The sequence below is a fragment of the Aedes albopictus genome, chromosome 2, assembly GCF_035046485.1.
Source record: "Aedes albopictus strain Foshan chromosome 2, AalbF5, whole genome shotgun sequence".
Classification (NCBI taxonomy): domain Eukaryota; kingdom Metazoa; phylum Arthropoda; class Insecta; order Diptera; family Culicidae; genus Aedes; species Aedes albopictus.
Window position 1 is genome coordinate 326,707,021 of NC_085137.1, and position 24,494 is coordinate 326,731,514.

The window sequence follows — 24,494 nt, forward strand, 5'->3', positions numbered from 1 at the left end:
GTTAAAAATAACGTTTTAAACCCAAAACAATTTGTGGAAAATGAACATCATCTGGCTCAAGGGCTACTGAAAGGTGAGTTAACATGTTTTACAGCCAATTGGCTGTCACATATTTTGTAAGAAATTCAATATGTTCCGAAACTGCATGTTAGGCGAACTTCATAGACACTTTCAAACTTTTGTTACCGTAGTTGTATCGCACAAGTAAAGAATATTCGAATGAATGTTTATAACTGTGAAGTATTCGCTAAACCCGATTTCGTCATCAAAAGTTTTATAAATATTGTAATTTATGTATAAAATTGTACTTTTCCGGAAGTACAATATTGATATTCATATGTGAGAAAATTGCATACCTTCAGGCGTTTTCTTTGGATTTAATAAACTTTAAACATAATAATTTAAAATTTAGTAAACTTGTACCTAACAGTTTTGCGTAGCTTTTCGCATTCTAGGTTGCTTACTTCAGATAGGAAAAATATTTTCAGCACTTACAAAGGCATTTTACTGACTGATCAATTTCACCCCGAAAGTAATTTATCTGATTTTTTTATTTCAAATGATATTTATTATGATAAAATGATTTGCTGTAAAATTTTCAACCTGGTTGACTGATGAAAACCATGGTCGTACTTGTTTTAAAGCATTGAAATTAACCATATCGACAAACATTATAAAATTAAGCGCCAAAAACTGCGAAAAGTGATCAATTTCAAACGAAATCACGGTACCACGCCCAGCTAGATCCAAGGTGGTAGCCCCATCAGCGTGGTCGTCCCAGTGTTGGTTGGGACGTTAAAAAGAACTGGCACGATGGCCCTCCGGCGAGACAGGAGTGTTGGCGTAGGCCCAATAAGCCACCCGTAAAAATCCCCATTGCGAATAACATAGGAGAAAATACGACTCGATACAATCGGCAAAGACCCACGCGACGAAATAAGGACTACGATTCGAAACTTGGAACATGGAATTGCAAGTCACTAGGTTTCGCAGGATGTGACAGGATAATTTACGACGAACTACATCCCCGCAACTTCGGCATCGTGGCGTTGCAGGAACTTTGTTGGACTGGACAGAAAGTGTGGAAAAGCGGGCATCGAGCGGCTACCTTCTACCAAAGCTGTGGCACCACCAATGAACTGGGAACAGGATTTATAGTGTTGGGCAAGATGCGACAACGTGTGATCCGGTGGCAGCCGATCAACGCAAGGATGTGCATGTTGAGGGTTAAGGGCTGTTACTTCAACTACACCATCATTAACGTCCACTGCCCACACGAAGGGAAACCTGATGACGAGAAAGAAGCATTCTACGCGCAGTTAGAGCAAACATACGATGGTGGCTCGCCGCGTGACGTGAAAATCGTTGTCGGCGACATGAACGCGCAGGTGGGAAGGGAGGAAATGTACAGACCGATAATCGGGCGAAACAGCCTGCACGCCGTATCGAATGATAACAGCCAGCGATGCGTAAACTTTGCAGTCTCTCGTGGTATGGTAGTCCGAAGCACCTTCTTCCCCCGCAAAGATATCCACAAAGCCACTTGGAGATCACCCGACGAACAAACAGAAAATCAAATCGACCACGTTCTGATCGTCGGTAAATTCTTCTCGGATATATAAATAACCAATGTCCGCACATATAGCCGAGGCGGTAAACGCACGGGTATTCAGCATGACCATGCTGAGGGTGACGGGTTCGATTCCCGGTCGGTCCAGGATCTTTTCGTAAAGGAAATTTCCTTGACTTCCTTGGGCATAGAGTATCTTCGTGCCTGCCACACGATATACACATGCAAAATGGTCATTGGCAGAGGAAGCTCTCAGTTAAAAACTGTGGAAGTGCTCATAGAACACTAAGCTGAGAAGCAGGCTTTGTCCCAGTGAGGACGTTGCGCCAAGAAGAAGAAGAAGCCCGCAAATACCGCCGCAGTGCGAATATAGATTCGGATCACTACTTAGTCGCTGTATGCATGCGCTCAAAACTTTCGACAGTTATCACCACGCGTCGAAGTCGAACGCCGCGGCTCAACATCGAGCAACTTCGTAACGTAGAAGTGGCTTAAGACTACGCGCAGCAGTTAGCAGTGGCCCTACCAACGGAAGAGCAGCTTGGCGCAGCTACACTTGAAGATGGCTGGAGGGACATCCGATCCGCCATAGGTAGTACCTCGGCTACAGCACTAGGCTTCGCGACTCCGAATCACAGAAACGACTGGTACGGCGGCGAATGAGAACAGTTGAAAAACGAGAAGCATGCAGCATGGGCGAGAATGCTGCAACACCGTACGAGAGCGAATGAGGCACGTTACAAACAGGTGCGGAACAGGCAGAACTCAGTCTTCCGGATGAAGAAGCGCCAGCAGGAAGAACGAGATCGCGAAGCGATGGAAGAGCTGTACCGCGCTAAGGACACACGAAAGTTCTACGAGAAGCTGAACCGCTCGCGCAGAGGCTTTGTGCCACAAGCCGACATGTGCCGAGATAATCACGGGAATATTCTCACAAGCGAGCGTGAGGTGGTCGAGAGGTGGCGGCAGCATTACGATGAGCACCTCAATGGCGACGTTGCAAGTACCGAAGGTGGCGTGGTAACTGATCTAGGAGTATGTGCACAGGACGAAAGACTTCCGGCCCCTGACCTCCAAGAGATTGAGGTGGAGGTTGGCCGGTTGAAAAACAACAAAGCCGCTGGAGCAGATCAACTACCAAGCGAGCTTCTAAAATACGGTGGAGAACCACTGGTGAGAGCACTACACTGGGTCATTACCAAGATTTGGGAGGAAGAAGTATTGCCGGAGGAATGGATGGAAGGTATCGTGTGTCCCATCTTCAAAAAGGGCGACAAGTTGGATTGCGGGAACTATCGCGCGATCAAACTACTGAGCGCTGCCTACAAGGTACTCTCCCAAATTTTATGCCGCCGTCTATCACCGATTGCAAGAGAGTTCGTGGGGCAATACCAGGCTGGATTCATGAGTGAACGCGCTACAACGGATCAGATGTTCGCCATCCGCCAGGTGACGCAGCAATGCCGCGAATACAACGTACCCACACATCACATGTTCATCGATTTTAAATTGGCGTATGATACAATCGATCGAGACCAGCTATGGCAGATTATGTACGAATACGGATTCCCGGATAAACTGATACGATTGATCAAGGCGACGATGGATCGAGTGATGTGCGTGATTCGAGTATCATGGACACTCTCGAGTCCCTTCGTATCTCGCAGAGGCAGAGGGTTACGGCAAGGTGATGGTCTTTCGTACTTGCTGTTCAACATTGCCTTAGTGGGTGTAGCGGGGATAAACATGAGTGGTACGATTTTCATGAAGTCCGTTCAGCTACTTGGTTTAGCCGATGATATTGATATTATAGCTCGCAAACTTTAGACGATGGCGGAAACATACATCCGACTGAAGAATGAAGCCAGGCGAATCGGATTAGTCATTAATGTGACGAAGACAAAGTATATGATGGCAAAGGGCTCTAGGGAGGAATTGGCGCGCCCGCCACCCCGAATTTCTATCGACGGTGATGAAATCGAGGCGGTTGAAAAATTCGTGGGCTCACTGGTGACCGCCAACAACGACACCAGCAGAGAAATTCAGAGACGCATTGTTCCTACCACAATCAAGCATACTTTGGACTTCGCAGAACTTTAAGATCGAACAAAGTTCGCCGTCTCATGAAGTCAACGATCTACAAAACCCTGATCAGACGGGTAATCGTCTATGGGCACGAAACATGAACTTGACGTGCAGAGGACCGACGCGCCCTTGGAGTTTTCGAACGGAAGGTGTTGCGTAACATCTATCTCAGCTGCTGAGAGAACCAACCATCGTCCACACCGCGAAAATCGGGAGGCTACGGTGGACGGGTCACGTCATCAGGATGTCGGGTAGCAACCCGACTAAAATGGTTCTCGAGAGTCATCCGACTGGTACAAGAAGATGTGGTGAGCAGCGAGCAAGGTAGGTCGAGCAAGTGGAGGACGATTTGCGGACCCTTCGCAGAGTGCGGAACTGGAGACGCACAGCCATGGACCGAGTGGAAAGGAGACGACTCCTAGGGGACCCCGGGGCAAAAAGGACACCGGGGCAAGAGGGACACCCTTCGATTTCCCTGTAAAATATAAAAATATAGGCATAACTGAGGACTGCTGCACCCACTCCACTCCACAGTCTCATAATGCAATATTTATCATATTTTGTATTGAAAGCCCTCAATAAAGCTTAAAATGGCTGAAAAGATTAAAAATTATAATAATGACATCACCCGAAATAAGGATTTTCAAATCGAATTTAATATTTCTTTACGGTTATTCGAAGTTGCAAGCAAGTTTACAATAAATGCAAATATTTGTAATACAATACTACTGGCTGTGGTGCCATTTTTTTTGCAAAAATTTGCATTTAAACGCACTATTGACGATCCGGGGCAAAAAGGTCACTCTTTGTATCGCACTTTGGATTGAACATAACCTGGAAACCAACTGTCAAACTGTTGTTGTTGTTGTGATTTCGTAGTGACCGGCCGAGACTGGCGTAATTACAAGCGGATTTCGACGCGGAAACAATGGCCATCCGGCAGCATGATCGCGGTAATCAAAGCGGTGACCGAGCCCGGCATGCCGGTGAAGCGAGCAGCCACAAAGCACAGCGTTTTATCTTCATTTCGATATGTGTCCTTTTTGCCCCGGCTCTATATTTTCAAAGGAAAAAACAATCAATTTAAATGTTCATATTTTGTCCACTTTTAACATATGTTTCCTATCAATATCAGTTTACTTTTGTAGAAAACAATCTGCATTACAGTTTGCGTACGTTAAACGTTTGATTCTGTGCTGTTTTCAACAAGTAATAGTTAAAAATGCTTAAGGTTACCTTCTTGCCCCGGGTCCCTCTACGTTAAAGTGACCAGACGTCTCGGATTGTGCGGGACAGTCCCGGATTCAAGCAGCCTGTCCCGCATTTACAAGCGTCCCGGAAACGTCCCAGATTTAAACAAATAAGCAATTATATTCATGTTAAACGTTTTTAAAATAAACTTCTATCTTTCCTAGCTGATTAAAAAAAAAAGAAGTTTATCATAGAATTCTGCTTAAGATATTACTTATATTATGCTTTTTGATTTGCCATGCATAAAATCTTTTCCATTTCGATTTGTTTAATGTATGTTTTAAATTTTTCGATATTCTAAAGTCCTTTCTGCCTGATCATAAGTATTATTCTGTGAATTTCGAAAAATCTGAAACTTCTGGCATTTTTAGGATATTTCGAAATTGGTACAATGGTGTTGTTTCCCGCGTAATGTTGTCAATAAGTTTTAATAAATATAGAACAGGCACTCCAATTGTTAATTTTGTACTGTGTCTTTTTTCATTACTTCCTTGTAGTTACGTAGCCAGGGGAAGGGGATTTCGAGCTATGCCTCCCTCTGAGCCTAAATTTTTGGAACAAATTTTTAGTTTGAACCCCTTTCTAACTAAAAATTTTTGCGAAACCACTGATATATATATGGCTGCATTATTCGTTGCTGTTTACGCAATGTGATTATTAAATTTAAAAAAATGTACCATTAGACATCTGAAACCAGTCCCAAATTTAGTCCTTACTGGAAGAAACTTACGTATGTTTTAATGATTAACATGTTGTCCCGCATTAGAGCAAAATATATCTGGTCACTTTACTCTACGTACAGTAGAGGTCACCCAGGTCTTAGTCTGACCGGTAAGTAAATTTCGAAAAACAAAGTATACAAAGTTTCTTAGGGGCGATTTCTTCACCCTGGCTTGAGCGTTAAGCCAGGTTTAACTATATGGGTAAGCCTGGCTTAACGGTTAAGCCGAGGTGAAGAAATCGGCCCTTAGAAACACCTATTGTTTATGCTTACCAAGTTTCATTCCATTCTGAGAGGGTGCTGTCAGCCCCATAGAAGGGTTGGCGCGAAACTCGTCAATTGTGAAAGTCTAGCTTTAAGGTACGAATACACGAGGTCAAGTGTATTTAAAAGATAAAACTGAGAGTAAACATCTGTTTAACGGTGAAGAACATTTAGTTTGGTCATTGAATCGAGTCAAGTCAGATGTATATAAAAGCATTAATTTGTATTTGTTCAAATATTTGACTCCGTCAACTTTGGCAGTTTTGTTCTCTTAGCCATGGTGTCTTTTCTGAAACCTGGTGTTAGCCGACGAAAACTATTGACGAAGAAAATGAAACCAACATAAGTGCTGTTTGTAAACATGTTTCGCTCGCTAAAGAGCTCATCTTGATCCACTCACTCTCATCAAAAACGCAATCAGAAAGACCACTTTTCACGCTATCTGCTAATTATATGGATGGGAGGGGGTGGTCGAGATGGGCTTGGCAGCGGATTAGGATAGTTCAGGACCGGGATCGGGTAAGAGATGTTAGAGGCGGGATGGGAAGTGCTTGGATTAGTATTAGGAATGTTTTGGGTTCTCATGGGGACGTTTGTTGTATCAGGAATTGGGATGGTGTTGGGAATCATTGTGTTAGTGTTGTTTTGTGTTTGGTTGGGATTAGGGGTGTTGTTCGTGGTATTCGGGATTGGATTTTGTTCAGGGATGTGTGTGTTAATAGGGATTTGGTTTGGTGAAGGGGTATTTGTACTGTTTGGCGTGTTTAGAATTTGGTTTCGGGTTGGGCCCTGTTGATAGTTAGGATTGTCCTCCGGAGTGACAATCAACCGAATGTCATCGGTTTTTTCTAATTGATATGGCGGGAAATCCTCCATCTGAAATAGGAAAAAAAATCTTTTTACGTTCCACTTTTTATCTATTATATGTTGGACTAATACTATGTATGGACTCTACACACACATATGTCTAGCCTAACATTTGAAAAGGGCCTATCTGTTTTTCGTAAACAAACATGTTTTGTCTCTGTAGGGCCAATCTGCATCCATCCACGCACATCAACACCCTTATCAGAAAGGGGTTTTCAAGCTAATTTAGCTCTTCTAAAAGCGAATGAAGCATTTCAAATCTTATAACTGGTGAATTTAAAACCTAAATTACAAAATTAAATTTTAAAATTTCCACCTTAAACGCCTAAAGGTAGGCAATTTCATTTGAAATAAGTGATTTCTATAACAATAAATTACTTTCATCATAAAATTAACTTTTTTAAACTATTTCATGTTCAGAATAGCTTCCCCACTTAGGCTCCACAAAAATGTTAAAACAGAGAATTTTCGGGAAGTCCTATTGGCAATCGATTGTTTAGTAGCAATAATTTCAGCCTAATGAGAAATACATTGCAAATTCCTAAAAAAAAATAAGGTAAAACTAACTTTTTTCTAAAAAAATTAAAGTCTGCACTCATCTCTAGACATCTACGAACCAGATGACGTAAAAAGTTCAAGATCATTACAACGCTTAAGAGTTCCTTGTATGGAATTACAATGTAGTACCCGAATGATCAATTTCACCCCGCTGATCAATTTGACCCCGGTTTATGGTACCGTAATCCGGGGTAACATTGATCAGAATTTTCGATCTTTCTTGATTAATTCTCTTGTTAAAGCAAATGTTACATGTTTTATATTTTTAAAAGAAGTACTGGCCGTCTGAGTTTGTGTTAAGGTACCCGAAAAAGTATTGTAAAACTTTAAAACATGTTTAAAAGGGTTTTTAAATCTAATATTTGATTGTGTTGATTTGGGGTAACATTGATCATGTCAGTGATCAATGTTCATTTGTGTTGAAAATAGCCTTACTTACTAAATTCGGGGTCGCTGATTTCGAATATGTTGTCTAAATTTTTACAAATAATGTGCTTTTTAAGTTATTTTAGGATTAAAATCCTCTAAACCACGAATAACGCCTAAAGGTAGGCAATGGCTTAAGCAATTGATAGTCGACTTTTAATAAATCGTAAATTTTACTGAAAAATAGCATTTTCATAAAAAATTCGTTTATTAAATCCAACTCTAGGATATCATATTGAAGTAATACAGTGATTTCGAACCTCATATTATATCTAGTATTCACGCCAAGCATGAATGTTTGACAGTGTATCTCATTGCGTTACGAAACAAGTTATGGAAAAATCGATTTAATTCAATGTTTATGAAATTCAATTTTCATAAATTGCATGTCATTTAATAGCTAAATGATAGCAGATTACGATAAACCATTCCATAGTAGAAACTGATTCAATGTAAAATGCTTGTTTGAACATTTCATGAGGTGGGTCAAGCCGATCAATGTTACCCCGCTGATCAATGATACTCCGGATTACGGTACTGTTTTTTTTTTCTATCTGCCAGTTGTCGGAAATGATGAGAATAAACCACCAGGAACTTCAAAAGAAACTTATTTAGTTCAGGTAGTAAACATTAGGGGGATTCACTTAACAGCGTAATCTGATTAAACTGATTATACGTCGCGATCTTCAAGGCAATCTTTGATTATTTCATTCGCAAAATCTTGAAACATTTCAAACTCCCGACTTTTTTTTGCCAAAAACATCCCTTTAATATTTTTTAATCAAATTTTGATAAGAATTCGTTAGACAAAATCTCAGGAGAAACATGCCTAGAACTAGGTACTGGATTCGTGAGAAAAAAATACAAAAAAAAAACTGGAGAAATTTAGAAGAGAACTGAAATAAATAAATATAATTCTGGAAAAAAAATTTTTGAAATAAACAAAAGGTGGAGACTTTCTTTAAGTATTTCTGAATATTTTTGGAAACAGTACCCGAATACATTTTTTTAGAAAGATTTTTTTAATCACTGGGAAAATCCTAGGACAATGTTGAAAGTTTGAAAAGTTTACTTGCTGGAGTCCACTGAAATTCTTACAGGGTTTTCCTGGATTTATTAGGAGTTTCTCCAACAATCCCTGCAGTAATATATCCAGGAATGCCTGCAGAGATTCCCCAGAATATTTCGCAAAAGTTTTCAGTAACAATTTTTGCAATGATTTATATGCCTTTTCAAAAGTTTTCTCTAGGATTCCCTTCAGCTGATTTTTCCCGAAATAAACTATGTATTTATCTAGAAATCTCTTTTAAAAATATATAGTAGGTGACTTTTAAAATTGTACCGGTAATTCGGGCAGATTTTTCGGAACTAGTCTTTCGGCTTCAGATGAATGGATTTCCAGGAAACAAATTTGATTTTTTTTTGAGAACTTGTGTTGTTTGACAGTTGAATTTAGATACATAACATACCCGTAATGGAAATATTGGAGGAATTGTTGCACAACTTCTTCAGAGAAATATTTTGAAAAGCTGATGAAAATCGTAAAATATTGTTGTAAACCAAAATGAAAACTTGCTCCACATTCTTCACTAGCACACAGCACCACAGATATACGGTGCGACAAAACAATAACACCAGATTTTTATGATGCTTATTTGTGGTCAATTCAATAAAAATGTCTCCAAGTTTAAATGGCATCCTTAATTATAGTAATAGTATATCAATCATCAAACATCAGATACTTTACTATATCCTTTGGTAAAGGCAACCTGAAAGTGGTCCTATTGTTTTGTCCGACACTGTATATACAGGGTGTTAGGTTCCTGAGTGCAAACTTTTTAAAGGGTGATAGAGGACCATAAATGGTGAAAAAAATTGTTCTACGCATATGGTCAAATTTCAACCATTACGTAGTTATTGAACTTCCCATGTTTTTTTACTCTTATTGCCTTAACTGGCTATAGCTTGAAAATGGTCAAACTTTTCGCAGTTTTTTTACCCTTATTCGAAAGATTATTGAATTTTCTATCAAATGGCATCTTTGAACCGATTGGTTCAGTTAAATAATTAAGTTTTCTAGAGCAAATAGCTCAAAAGTAGTGTGTTTCAATTTGTTTTTGTCAATTATCTTTGAAAAATGCGTAATAATTTGAAATTCTTGTTGTGTGCATGTTGTGGCCCCTGTTCCACTCTACAATTCGTTCTTTGACATCAAGCTTCTATCTCTTATCGTTTTCTTGCAATTTCGATTTAAACGTCACATTTTAGATCATAAATTTGCGATCGTCATGGTAAGCACTTTCTTGCGCACTGTGCCACACATTTAAATCAAAATTGCAAGAAAACGATTAGAGTTAGAAGTTTTGCGTCAAAGAATTAATTTCAGAGTGAAATAGGGACCACAACTTTGCCAAAGAAAGAATTTTAAATTATTACGCATTTTTCAAAGAAAATTGACAAAAACCAATTAAAACACACTACTTATGAGCTATTTGCTCTAGAAAACTTAGTTATTTAACTGAACCAATCGGTTCAAAGATGCCATTTGATAGAAAATTCAATAATCTTTCGAATAAGGGTAAAAAATTGCGAAAAGTTTGACCATTTTAAAGTTATAGCCAGATAAGGCAATAAGCGTCAAAAACATGGGGAATTCAATATACAGGGTGTTAGGTTCCTGAGTGCAAACTTTTTAAAGGGTGATAGAGGACCATAAATGGTGAAAAAAATTGTTCTACGCATATGGTCAAATCTCAACCGTTACGTAGTTATTGAACTTCCCATGTTTTTGACTCTCATAGCCTTAACTGGCTATAACTTGAAAATGGTCAAACTTATCGCAATTTTTTTACCTTTATTCGAAAGATTATTGAATTTTCTATTAAATAGCATCTTTGAATCAATTGGTTTAGTAAAATATCTAAGTTTTCTAGAGCAAAATTGATCAAAATAGTGGTTTTTAATTTATTTTTGTCAATTATCTTCGAAACATGCGTAATAAATTCAAATTCTTTCTTTGGCAAAGTTGTGGCCCCTGTTCCACTCTAGCTTTCGTTCTTTGACACCAAACTTCTAGCTCTTATTGTTTTCTTGCAATTTCGATTTAAATGTGCGGCACAGTGCGCAAAAAAGAGCTTACCTTGACAGTTGCAAATTTATGACCTGAAATGAGATGTTTAAATCGAAATTGCAATAAAACAGTAAGAGATAGACGTTTGATGACAAAGAACTAATTGCAGAGTGGAACAGGGGCCACAATTCTGCCAAAGAAAGAATTTTAATTTATTACGCATGTTTCAAAGTTAATTGACAAAAACAAATTAAAACACACTATTTTGAGCAATTTTGCTCTAGAAAACTTAGTTATTTAACTAAACCAATCGATTCAAAGATGCCATTTGATAGAAAATTCAATAATCTTTCGAATAAGGTTAAAAAATTTGCGATAAGTTTGGCCATTTTCAAGTTATAGCCAGTTAAGGCTATGAGAGTCAAAAACATGGGAAGTTCAATAACTACGTAACGGTTGAGATTTGACCATATGCGTAGAACATTTTTTTTCACCATTTATGGTCCTCTATCACCCTTTAAAAAGTTTGCACTCACGAACCTAACACCCTGTATAAACGCAATGGCATACGTAGGACCACGCATAACGTCCGATTTGCGTCGGCTTTGTGACTTGAACTCGAAACGTTAAAAAACGCAGTAGGCATGGCAAAAGTTTGCCGGAGACAGCTAGTTTAACATATTTTTTTATGCAATTCAGTATCTTAATTTACATTTTATATAACTCATTTTGGTATCATAATGGCCATTTTTTCCGAACTGGTTCATTATGCAACTGAAATGAGTTGCATAATGAAAACTCAAATGGGTTGCATTATGAAAAAATCATTGCATAAAATTTTGTATGGAACTTGTTGCAAAACTCGATTTTTTCAGCACTCTTCGTATTTATCCAACTCGGCAAGCCTCGTTGGATAAATGTACGACTCGTGCTGAAAAAATCAACTTTTTGCAACTCGTTACATAAGTAACTATTAATGTACCGACAACCAGTGATGCTAAATGCATTAAAACATCCAAACATGGCAATTTAAACAAACACATTTCATAATTTTATTATCAAGTGTCGATAATCTTTCAATTTTATCGCTTTACCCACTACAAAAATCATTTCCGCGCCAAATCCGCGCGAGGGCCAAATTTCATGGGTAAATTCGCGCCAAATCCGCGAAAATCGCAAAATCCGCGAAATTTCCGAAATCCGCGCTGTTGTAACAACCCTGGAATCTTCCTTAGTGTCAGTTATCCACTGAATAAGTCATCGCATTTACCCCGCTTATATACTAAAATCTTGTCGCTACTTTTGTTACTTGAAAACGTATATATTGGCGTTAGTAAGAGGATTCTATAAGTGGCACCCCAGAGAAATTAAGTAGACCCTCCCCCCAAGAAAATCTTCTGTGGACCCTTCTTCAATATTGAAATTGGTACTTCGGCCTCCTTGAGAAATTTCAACCAAGAACCCTATCAGGTCAACTCAGAATTCGAGAATAAAACAACTATAGATCCATTTTTTCTATTTGCATTTAGCTTGTGGGGCATACATATTTTTTAACAAAAGATAAATCAGTAAAGGGAGGGACAATTCAGCAACAAAACAGGATTTTGAGCTGCGTAAGGCTTGCGAATTCCAAACCAGAAATCATAATTGTGTAAAATATCTACTAAGCAAAAAAAACTGATTAGTATATTTTTACCCCATCAGGACGCAATAAAATGTTAATGGATTGACAATCTCCCGATTCAGGTTTTTGGGTTCCCTTTTTACTCGCTCGAATTTAAATCAGAACAAATTATTCCTCCAAGAACCACGCCAAGGTCACGCTAATCAATGTGCTGTTTGCGGTTACTCTGTTATATACTTATGCGCGAACTTACGATTATGATGTGGCGACCTGCTTGCTTGGCACAGCACAATGAATGGGAATACACGAGAATAGGTGGGTGCGGTTTCTGCTTGGCTGGGTTGAACATAGCACTTTGTGAGCAGTGTACAGCAGTATCACCCTCAGGAGCTGCTGATGGATATCTGTCGGTCTTGCCATATCTGATTTCAAATTGGGAACGAAACCTGCACTGACCACATAGAACATCCGGCTGAAAAAAGTTTATTAGGTTTTTTTGCGGAGAATAAGACCTCCTGCTTGTTTAAAATTCAATTTGAAGAATGTTTCGGTTCAGGTGTCTGTAAACTAGATCGGGCTACTGACATCCACTAGTTAATGTCGCATAAATTGTCTTAGTATTTCATTTTCATATCGTAACATCATAAATCATTCATACTGAGATTACGTCATCGAGAAATAAAGAAATATTTGCACAGGAGACAGCATGCAAATTCGTTTACCTGAACGTGGGTGCCGTTGTCCACCTTAACCCGGAGGTTTATTGATCTTTTGTTCTATTTATCAATTGTGTTCTGTTTGGGCCTGTCTTGTCTGGATAGACTTAGCTTCAAAGTTCCGGCTCTTGGATTACGACCACGATCAGGATCCTCTCGTGGGCAGCGTGTTCTCTAGGCTCTGGGATTTATTGCCAACAAGATTGCGCTACGCGCGTGGAATTTTCTACACCATCGAAAGCAATATGTCTTGCGTTGTTGGGAAACGGATTAGCCTCTGGTCGTCGTCGCGGCTGAGAAATTGCATTTCTCTCCGCAAATCTGATGAGATTGGTAGGTACCTACCTCTGTTTTATTGGTACAGCATCCAACCCACACATTTTGTAGATATATTTGCTCGTTTCCTTGCCTCACTTCACTGGAGAATTTTCGTTCGATAGTTTTATTTAGATTATCATTGTCAGTAGGTCATGCATTCAGACTAACTGTTTAAAGCAGATTTATGTCCATCGAAATAAGGAAGTGTCGAATGTAGGTCTCGAACGAAAACGGAGCGCAAGATTCTTTGTATGGCGTAGCAGCGTTGTTGTATCAATAGCAGTACAAAAGTTACATTCAAATGTTTGAAATTAGGTACTTATCTGGAACTTGTGCAATCGCTTGAGTCCTGACGAAGCGCGTCTTATCGGGAAGTATGCAGCTCATGAGCATTTTAATAGCAACGGCTTGCAGATGAAGCTTTTCCTTTGTCTACACACTATCGCGGTTCGCTCGACTCAGTTCAATGATAACCAAGGTTTCAAATGGACTTGGTCTAACGGAACATTTCGTAGTCAAGTTGATCATTTACTCACATCTCTTCAGTCCGCATTCTTCCTCAGACGACTACACTGCACTTTCCCTCAAGAACTTCCTACCGACCACAAGCTGCTTTTGTGTAGTATTGTCGACTCGAACACTAGCCTTCCAAACCCTACACAGAACACTACGGCAGTTGGAGCTGGAAATTTATCTAGGTCAAGGCATGTGATCGATCCTGCTCTACTGAAACGGCCCGATGTACGACAGAGATTTCAAACTCGATTGTCTGAGACTATTCCTCCAGCTAATCCTCCTGCTACTGTTGAGGATACCTGACATCTATTAAATACCAAGGTGCAAAGTACTGCCAAGGAGATTCTACATAGTACCTTCTCGGTCCCTCCCACCCGAGATTGTCGACTAGCATTCGCTGCTGTGAAAAAATACTTATTTTGGTACAATCGCTCTGCGCATCCTAAGTGGGCACACAAATTGTCGGAGGCGCGCGAGGTTTTGCGTTCGAAGATTCGTGACTACGAAGAGAAGGAGATCCAGGTATTCTTCGAGAGCATTCAACAGTTTTCTGCTGGAGAACGCATAAACCGCACTTTCCAGTATTTGAAGCGGTTCAATAAAAAACGAAGCTTCCGATAATCACCTGCAACAATTCGATTGAGTGAATGGATTTTAGATGACGAGGAGGATTCAAGTTTTCCTGAATCTATAGAAGAACCACCTGCGTCCGTGCTACTGCCGGCTTCTACACTGCGAGACATACAGGTTATTGGCAGCAGACTAAAAAACGGGAAAACTCCTGGGGTCGATACACTGTATGCTTATTTTTTCAAGTACGGTGATGAGGCTACTTTAAGAGAGCTTCATCAATTGCTTACGCGAGTGTGGGTAGAAAGCTTCCTTCTGATTGGAAGCAGGTAATAGTTGTGCCGATTCCGAAGGTGAAGTCTCCCAGGACCATCAGCGACTACCGCAGGATCTGTTTGACCTCCACCGCTTATAAGATAAACGCCAGCTGGATATTGGAAAACCTTGTAGCAGTCAGGAGTTTTGTAAATAAATTTTGTAAATATAGTGTGTTAATAATGGAATGGAAATAGATTGTAAGAATACGCACTTCCCATTAATGAATTTGAAATGTATTTAGTCCCTTAGAGTAGGCAAACGAGCACTTAATGAGGTGCAAACGCTTCCTTGGGTCGAGGCCATTTGTTTTCTTGATAAGGTGGGAGAGAGAAGGCAGCACGGCTATCGTTCAAGTTATCCAACGTAGCTGTGTAGTCACGAAACTACACGAAGGGTTTCGGGAAATGACGCACTTCCGGGTGCGTCCGAGATACACTTCCCCTTATCTGAGGCGTGAAAGACTCGAGCATTTCGTCCGTGATCGTCTACTGACTTAGAAGTCCCCGCGTTTGTTAGCTAGTGTTTCGTGAGCCAATTGCCAAAGTTTCCTCGCACCCAAGCGCGGACGACTTCTGCTCCCCAACGGACGAAGAATTCCCGGCAATTGCCGAACCGCCGGAAGCGGACGGATCCGTTTCCATATCTGTTCGGGAGGCCCGGGGACCTTCGAGTGGAAGAATTCCACATGCTGGTTCGTCCATTGTCCAGCACAGCCGCATCAACCGCCAAAACCGCCATCGCATTGGTAGGAGCAACCGCCATTGCGTACCTCAGCTCTGTGATTGCCACCGATTGATCAGCCAAGCCAGTGGGATCATCGACCCTAGCAGCAGGTCATCGACTGCTGTTCAGTAAGCCCAGCGACATCTCGGTGAGTCAAAACCTTTTCTTTTTTGAACGGAGTGCGGCGTCCGTTGAGGGTGCCGCGGAGGTTTTTTTTGCCAGTCTTAGACTGAAGACCGAAAGGTAGCTGCAAAGCCAACAAAACCCGCTTTTGAAGAACCGGAACCCGTTGAACGACTTCTGCGGATCAACGTCTTGGCTCCGTGAGAAATGCGTGCGTGAAACGCCATCGTTCACCACCGCCAATCAGTTTCGGGGAATAGGAGCGCAGCCCATTACACTGCTGTTCTAAAGGTCTTCGAGATATTTTGATGAATTTATGGAATGTCTGATGGAAAATATGTAGTTGTGGAAATTTTGATGAAGTATTTATGGATAGTTTAAGGTTCACATGTTGATAGTTTTTTGGGATATTATGTAATTTGTCCCGTCATTGTGGTTTTGTGAAGAATCTTTGAGTGATATTGTGCATTTTGTAAATTAAGGTATTTTTGGGCGTTGGGCGCTAATTTGTAGCCGCTGCTGGGCGATCCAGCATAAAACGCGTGGCTTAAGCGCCACTCCACAAGGGAGACCACGCGCCCGATATTATATTGCCCGGATGAGATCCCCTAAGGGCGAGTCCATTTGAAAATTCCTGAAAGGATTTACGGATCGATCCAGCTGGCTACGCACTAAAACGTCCAAACGGGAACACCCTATTATCGCAACAAGAACGGTGAGAGACCACCCGTACCCTCAAGATTTCACTAGTGAGAAGTTCTCATCATCGGCAGACTCTCTCCGTTCATCACTAGATTTCTCACTGACCTGGAAGACACTCAACAACCCAATCAAACTCACTGACGTGGAGGACGGGACAACGAAACTACTAACATGCTATGTGATGATAAACGCAATTAAATGATCAAATGGCTAGGAAGGAAACTCTGAACTCTACATTTATTTGGACTTATAATGAAACGATTATTATTGACTTATCATTCTAACGACATATAATCAAACATTTATTGGAAACAGTAGGGTACAACATTCAAATTTGGTGTATCATAGTGTGTGTTCGTTCCTCTCTACTACTTCCTAGCGTGTGTGCGAATTCTAACTCCTCCCTATCTGACTATCTGTGCTCAGTGCTCTCAATGTTCTAATGACGTCATTTTCCTAGGCAGAACAGCAGTGTAATGGGCTGCGCTCCTATTCCCCGAAACTGATTGGCGGTGGTGAACGATGGCGTTTCACGCACGCATTTCTCACGGAGCCAAGACGTTGATCCGCAGAAGTCGTTCAACGGGTTCCGGTTCTTCAAAAGCGGGTTTTGTTGGCTTTGCAGCTACCTTTCGGTCTTCAGTCTAAGACTGGCAAAAAAAACCTCCGCGGCACCCTCAACGGACGCCGCACTCCGTTCAAAAAAGAAAAGGTTTTGACTCACCGAGATGTCGCTGGGCTTACTGAACAGCAGTCGATGACCTGCTGCTAGGGTCGATGATCCCACTGGCTTGGCTGATCAATCGGTGGCAATCACAGAGCTGAGGTACGCAATGGCGGTTGCTCCTACCAATGCGATGGCGGTTTTGGCGGTTGATGCGGCTGTGCTGGACAATGGACGAACCAGCATGTGGAATTCTTCCACTCGAAGGTCCCCGGGCCTCCCGGACAGATATGGAAACGGATCCGTCCGCTTCCGGCGGTTCGGCAATTGCCGGGAATTCTTCGTCCGTTGGGGAGCAGAAGTCGTCCGCGCTTGGGTGCGAGGAAACTTTGGCAATTGGCTCACGAAACACTAGCTAACAAACGCGGGGACTTCTAAGTCAGTAGACGATCACGGACGAGATGCTCGAGTCTTTCACGCCTCAGATAAGGGGAAGTGTATCTCGGACGCACCCGGAAGTGCGTCATTTCCCGAAACCCTTCGTGTAGTTTCGTGACTACACAGCTACGTTGGATAACTTGAACGATAGCCGTGCTGCCTTCTCTCTCCCACCTTATCAAGAAAACAAATGGCCTCGACCCAAGGAAGCGTTTGCACCTCATTAAGTGCTCGTTTGCCTACTCTAAGGGACTAAATACATTTCAAATTCATTAATGGGAAGTGCGTATTCTTACAATCTATTTCCATTCCATTATTAACACACTATATTTACAAAATTTATTTACAAAACTCCTGACTGCTACAACCTGTAGAACCAGATTCCACCGATAGGCTACCACCACCAAGCTGCCTTTTTACCGGAACGGTTCACTATAGATCATCTTCATGTGCTGCAGAGAATACTCCTGGAAAGATGATATGGGGGAGAATCCACGCTCCTGATTGTAGGAAGAATAAGTGAATTTGAAAATAAACATATATTTGATTTGAAATGTTTCCGGAGGTTTGCTTCAGTGTAGCGTGTAAGGCTAGACGTAAACATCAAAGTGGATTCTGGAAAATCGTTTCCAGATGACGGCAGGTGACATCGGAGAACGCGAGCGGATAGCGGTAGTCACAGCGAGAGAAGAGATAGATGAACGAAAAGGAAACCTGTAGCCTCGCCTACGCTACGGCTGGGAGAAATGAATGGAAATGTGCTTGCTTTGGCAGTTTTGAAACGGGTTTGGTGAAAGAAAGGTTTGAGTTAATGTGCAGTGAATTTAAATTGAATAGAAAGAAATACAGTGATGAATAAAATTGATTTCAATTGTTTGTGGCTTATTACTGTGTTGTTAGAAATCCTACACTCATGTCATTAGACATCGAAAAGGCGTTTGATCGGGTTACTTTAGACTCCCTTCCGGTGATACTCCGAGGTATTTCAATACTTAATTGATTCTTACAACAACCCACTGATGTTCTTTTTTTTTCTTTTCCTTACTCAGCGAAAGATGCACCGATCCCGTTCATTAATCGGATATTGGAGTGTCTAAGGGGTGAGCAGCTCCAGGTATTGTGGAAAGGCCAACTGACCAGGCCGTTTCGTCGCTCCAAGGGTATCAAACAGGGTTGTCCTCTATCCATTTTCAATTTAATCATGGAGGCTGTTCTTGAGTCCGTTGTTGACGATGTTCCCAACCTGAGGTTGAACCAGACTGATTGTTTTACCCTTCCGATGATCTTGGCATTCGCGGATGATTTAATCATTATCGTTGATACTAAGCATGATTTGGAGCTCATTCTTTCAAGGCTGAAGGAATATCTTTCGTATGTCGGTCTCAATTTGAACGAGGAAAAATGCAAAGTCCTGATCCGAGAGCCTAAAGGAGAACCTGTTGCAGAGCTGCAGGTATGTGGGCGGGTATATAAAACGTTGGACCCTCTACGCTATTTGGGGGTGTATCGAACAGCGAAACTGAAGAGCCCAATCACCGTGCGAACCCGTTGTAGAAACGCCGTTCACGTATCTAGGGCGATTATGGATTTCCTTAAAAGGTACAAGCCTTCCTGAGAACTAGGTATTATAATCTACGAGTCGGTCATTGCCCCATCTATGATATACGGTACGTACACAAGTTGCCGTATTAACCAAATACAGCCGTCGCTCTCTGAGAGGATATGAGACACAAATTGTTCAAAATATGGCCAATTTATGTCGTAGTTCCGGAGATTCTTCGCAACGCCCATCGATCAATCGTCTACTAGGGAAGCGAAGGATTACAAAGAAAGTACGGTTGTACCAGATGCGTTGGTGAGGACATGTTCGCCGGCGAGATCGATCCCATCCACTCCGCTGTGCGGCCCGGCTGCGTGCTCGGCGCCTGTGTGCATGCAGGCCCAGCTTCACATGGCGGAACAGCGTTCGTCAAACCATGCAACGCTACGGTGATCTGTCTCATCCAGAGTGGAAGGAATTAGCGACGGATAAGGATAGATTCAATAAAAAATTGCTTGAGATCTTCGATTCGATGTCGATGAGTCTGATAACAGCGACTGGGGTGAGTTACAGACTTCAGAAGTATTGATCATTTATTTATTTTTAAACTACTTTTCAGAAACAATTGCCGATGAGTCATGTGAGTCATGGGTGTGAAATATTAGCATTAAGTTAAAATTCACAAATACAAAAAAATTAAAAAAAGGGTCATGAGTTGTATTTGATGTACTCATATATTCCAAGAGACAACATTTTCATATGCAAAATATCTATTTATAAAAAATAAATGTATACCTACTACCTGTATTTTCTCTATATTGCAAAACTTATTATCTAAATAGATGTATATAGCTGGAGAGTAAAATAGATCAATGAACGCCAATTAATTGAAGTAACGTGAGTTTAAATTTGTTGCGTCACCTATACCCACACCAAGGCGAGATGAATTCCTCCTCTCGCCGAAAATAAAAAATAACAATATCATCCCATCTCCGCAAAACGCTCTCCTCAAGCCCCAAGTATTGAATTTACACGACGAAGCCACACCTCAAATCCCCAAGAGCACACACCCGATGAACCGAATTTCAGACCGTACTGTAAAATTGATGGGTTGGTCACCACCAGCGGGTAACCAATCGATAAACCCCCCAGCGTAAACCAACCCTCGGTTCCCCAGACTCGTGATCCCTCAAACCCGAGGCATGACTCCATCAGATCTTCACCCTAACCTGAAACATAAGCTTCGGAATGTCTATCGAATCCTGGTCGTTACCAGCACGATCAGTTCTTTGGCAAAAGAGCGCGCTTACTTTGGTAAAGAGTACAAGAAAGGAGGATAGTTTTTACTCACCATCTTATCTATACTCAGTTCTGAAAATGTCATCGCGACATATCCAACCCCAACCGTCCACAGCTCATCCCAAAAGCCGAACCCGAGAGTACGGCACAAGAACTGTGCGGCCAAACCAGATCCACAAGAAAGTCACGGAAGAACCTTCCTCCCTCAAACATACAAGGCAAGTGCCACGGTCCGTCCCCGAAAAAGGCCAATTGGGTTTTTAAATTGAGAAAAATGTATCGATTTTTTGATTTTATACGAAAGAGCACCTTTTCCTGAGCCACTATGATTTTTTTCAGATTTTTAGAACTTTATTTTGGTACCTAAAATCAATTTCAAAGAGATTTTTTGAATTCACCTTTTGACAGCTGGGCAACTGTTTGACAGCTCCACCCAGTACAAAATGCGACGAAGGGTGATTCGACAAATCGCTCTCATACAAACTTCAAATTGATTTTTATATAGGTTCCCGGGCACCAAAATTCATGAAAATTTGGATTTCGGCTCAGTTTCGCATGCAGATTCAGAATATGGAATTATCTCAACACCGCTAAAGAAGCCAATTGATATTCATGATGTATATATTTATATCGGCATACAGACAAATGGGACATGTCTCCTATATACCTTTATGAGCTGCTTCTTTCAGATTTGCACATTTCCCGGGCCAAAAAAAAAAGACAAAAAAATCGCATTCGAAATGGTACACACACTAACAAGCATCGCGTCTACCGTCGATTGAAGCAAGGGAGCGTAATGGCCGCCCATTATGATGAACTATATCCCCAAACTCGGACACTTTTACACGATTTATTTCTTTAAAGAAGTTAGCCATCCTTTATCATCCACTTCTTCCTGGTAAAACCGGTTTTACTGGATAATGTACCACCGGATTCGGGTCTCCAGTTAGCCTAGTGGTTAAGGCTATGGATCGCCAATCCGGAGACGGCGGGTTCAATTCCCGTTCCGGTCGGGAAAATTTTCTCGACTCCCTGGGCATAGTGTATCATTGTACTTGCCTCACAATATACGAATTCATGCAATGGCAGGCAAAGGAAGCCCTTCAATTAATAACTGTGGAAATGCTCAAAGAACACTAAGTTGAAGCGAGGCAGGCCAAGTCCCAGTGGGGACGTAGAGCCAGAAAGAAGAAGAAGAAGAAGTACCACCGGATTCGCGATTTTTCGGTTTCAAAAACATTAAAAAAAATACTTTTTCTTCAGACCGGAGGAAAGCCGAAACCGATTATAGCAGTGTTGCCAAAGTGTTCTCTTCTGCGATCGTCACTTCACAATTTGTCAAAATTTCACAAATTGTTTCAAACGTTAGTAACTGTGAAAAATTTAAAACTGCCTGAAACAATGTTCGGGTTTGTACTGTTGGGTGAACAATTCCGTAATATGACTATTACTTTTCATTATGGGACAACCTGACTTGGTGTTGTTTCCGATTTTACAGAACGAACTAAATATTTTTATTCACGCAGCTGAAAGATCATTCAGATTCACGGCAGTATTCTTCTTGAATAAAAGCCTAAGTTTTTGAAAATCGGTTCATGCTCTGCTGAGAACAAACTGTATTTTGGATCATCTTGGTACATCATGGACTGAAACAAAGATATATTCTTTGATTTGAGAGCCCCCAATTCATAATGAACTATATGCTTCCAGTAATTGGGAAGATAAGAACAGCTGTTGAAATTCAGATTCGTTTTGCCTAAACAAACAGTTTTAGTAGGTACCCAACAGCTATTAATCTTAATTATCACCATCACCACTGAAAGGGTGGGAATGATGTTTGGCTGAAAACAACTCAATGTTGCAACTTCGATAACTGATCAATTTCTTTTCTGGGCAATTTCACTGTAGAGGGCTTGCTAAAAAACCCATCGTATGAAACGATTGACAATTAAATGCATCATGAAGAAGACGCAAACCATGTTTCCTAAGTAGCCCACATTGCTCATATACCCACCTCACGTGGTGTCAACACGCTGCCAAAATTGCCTCAAAAGTCGATCATTATTATCAAACATCTTCAATTTTTACTATAAATGTTCGCACACCGATGCTGTACATCATCAGTCAACTCCCAGCATCCACACCAGCTTCAACAGCAACCGTAACCGAAGCTGAAAACCATCTCTTTTCTACCCAAAATGTACAAGGTATGAGTGTGAATCATTATAAAGCGAAATTATCAATTAGACTCAATTACCTAATTATTTTTGTTTCTACTTTCTTGCTCATTTTGCGCAGATCGTTGCAGTTCTGGCCTGCTTGGCTGTTGCAGCCATGGCTCTGCCGTACAACCATCCGGCTCAGGAATCTAAGGAGGAACACCATCCCGCGCAGTACAAGTTCGAATACGGAGTTAAGGATGACCACACCGGAGATCACAAGACCCAGTGGGAACAGCGGGAAGGAAAGCACGTGAAGGGCCAATACACCCTGGAAGATGCTGACGGTGGCCATCGCCTGGTAGAGTACGAATCTGATGCCCACGGAGGAATCAACTTCCATGTGTCGAAGATTGGCGGAAGTGGTGGAGGTGGTGGACACGGCCCTGCCCCACCAGCGGCTCCCGTCAAGAAACCTGCCAACTTCAAGAAAGCCCACTATTGAGAAGTGACAGAAGGCAAGCAGTTTTTTGAATGCTTCGTTTCGCCAAATCAGCCATTCAGTACTACGGGTGCTGAGTAGGGATTGTGTCGATCAAAATGACTCGATGAATTTGTGAATTGTGATACTTAGTCATAGCTTAGGCAAGAAATTAGGTGAATCAAATTTGAATATGCGTTAAGCTAGATTGAGCTTGTGATGTTCTGCCATCAACTCGAGTTAGCCGCCAAACAGTTTTCCTTGCCAACACTTCTGATCTTTTCCAGTATCTTAACCAACCAACTGTATGTTTCGTATGCAGAAGGAAATTTTCTGCTCATATTTAGTGGTAATTCAGTTCGTTCGAAAGATTTTTCTAGATTGGCTTATCCAAGTGTTGATTTTGTTGGGCAAGGAGACGAATTGTATAGCAAGATGCTCCAGGCAATAATTTGAAACTCAAAAGATTCGGGGAGCTCTTAAGAACTGTAAGAAAATTTGAATACTAAATTTATTCTAGTTTTGTGATGATTCTTAAGATTTTCTTGAATCTAATTAACCTAAAGTTAGGGCGTATGAGATGATCATTAACAGAAAGATAGTTTATTCAATGAAATCTTCCATAAGAATATCCAACGACTGAAAGTACTTTTAATAAAGATTATAAAGCAATGAACTATAAAGTAAGAGGTACTGCTGTTTCGAATAACAGACTCTCGTGGCCATTCTTCATATTTTATTTTTTTTCGGAAGTTTTCGGCTCTTTCAGTCTTTTGAGCAGCGTTTCAACAAATATTTCGTATACATACATACATACATACATTTATTTGTTCAACATCATTAAGACAAGACATAATCAACAATAGTACGCCACAATACTCGGTTCGTGGCTGCCGCTCTCCATCCTCGTTTGCGCCCGATGCTCGCTAAGTCACGCTCCACCTGGTCCGCCCATCGTGCTCTCTGCGCTCCACGCCTTCTTGTGCCTACCGGATCAGTTGCAAACACCAGCTTTGCAGGGTTGTTGTCCAGCATTCTTGCAACATGACCTGCCCACCGTATCCTTCCGGCTTTGGCCACTTTCTGGATGCTGGGTTCGCCGTAAAGTGCAGCGAGCTCGTGGTTCATTCTTCTCCGCCACACACCGTTCTCCTGCACACCACCGAAGATCGTCCTTAGCACGCGTCGCTCGAAAACTCTTAGTGCTTGCAGGTCCTCCTCGAGCATGGTCCATGTCTCGAGCCCGTAGAGGACCACCGGTCTTATTAGCGTTTTGTACATGTTGCATTTGGTGCGTGGGGGAATCTTTTTCGACCGCAGTTTCTTCTGGAGCCTGTAGTAGGCCCGACTTCCGCTGATGATGCGCCTCCGAATTTCACGGCTCACGTTGTTGTCAGCCGTCAGTAAGGATCCGAGGTAGACGAATCCCTCCACCACCTCGAAAGTATCCCCGTCTATCGTAACATTCCTACCCAGACGGATCCGGTCGTT

General features: G+C 41.5%; 1 protein-coding gene and 1 long non-coding RNA gene across 2 annotated transcripts; one reads left to right on the forward strand and one right to left on the reverse strand.

Moving 5' to 3' along the window:
- Positions 1-11,620: 11,620 nt before the first annotated feature.
- LOC134287193 (uncharacterized) lies at positions 11,621-19,531 on the reverse strand. The gene is made up of 2 exons (XR_009997106.1): positions 17,893-19,531; positions 11,621-14,999 (listed from the first exon to the last, which is right to left on the reverse strand). It is a non-coding gene; the product is annotated as an uncharacterized LOC134287193 (long non-coding RNA).
- Positions 19,532-22,388: 2,857 nt separating this feature from the next.
- On the forward strand, positions 22,389-23,690 carry LOC109404309 (larval cuticle protein A2B). Its single transcript, XM_019677142.3, has 2 exons — positions 22,389-22,570; positions 22,662-23,690. Exons 1-2 carry the CDS (start codon positions 22,562-22,564, stop codon positions 23,025-23,027), a joined length of 375 nt encoding a protein of 124 aa, XP_019532687.2. The 5' UTR covers positions 22,389-22,561; the 3' UTR covers positions 23,028-23,690.
- Positions 23,691-24,494: the final 804 nt, after the last annotated feature.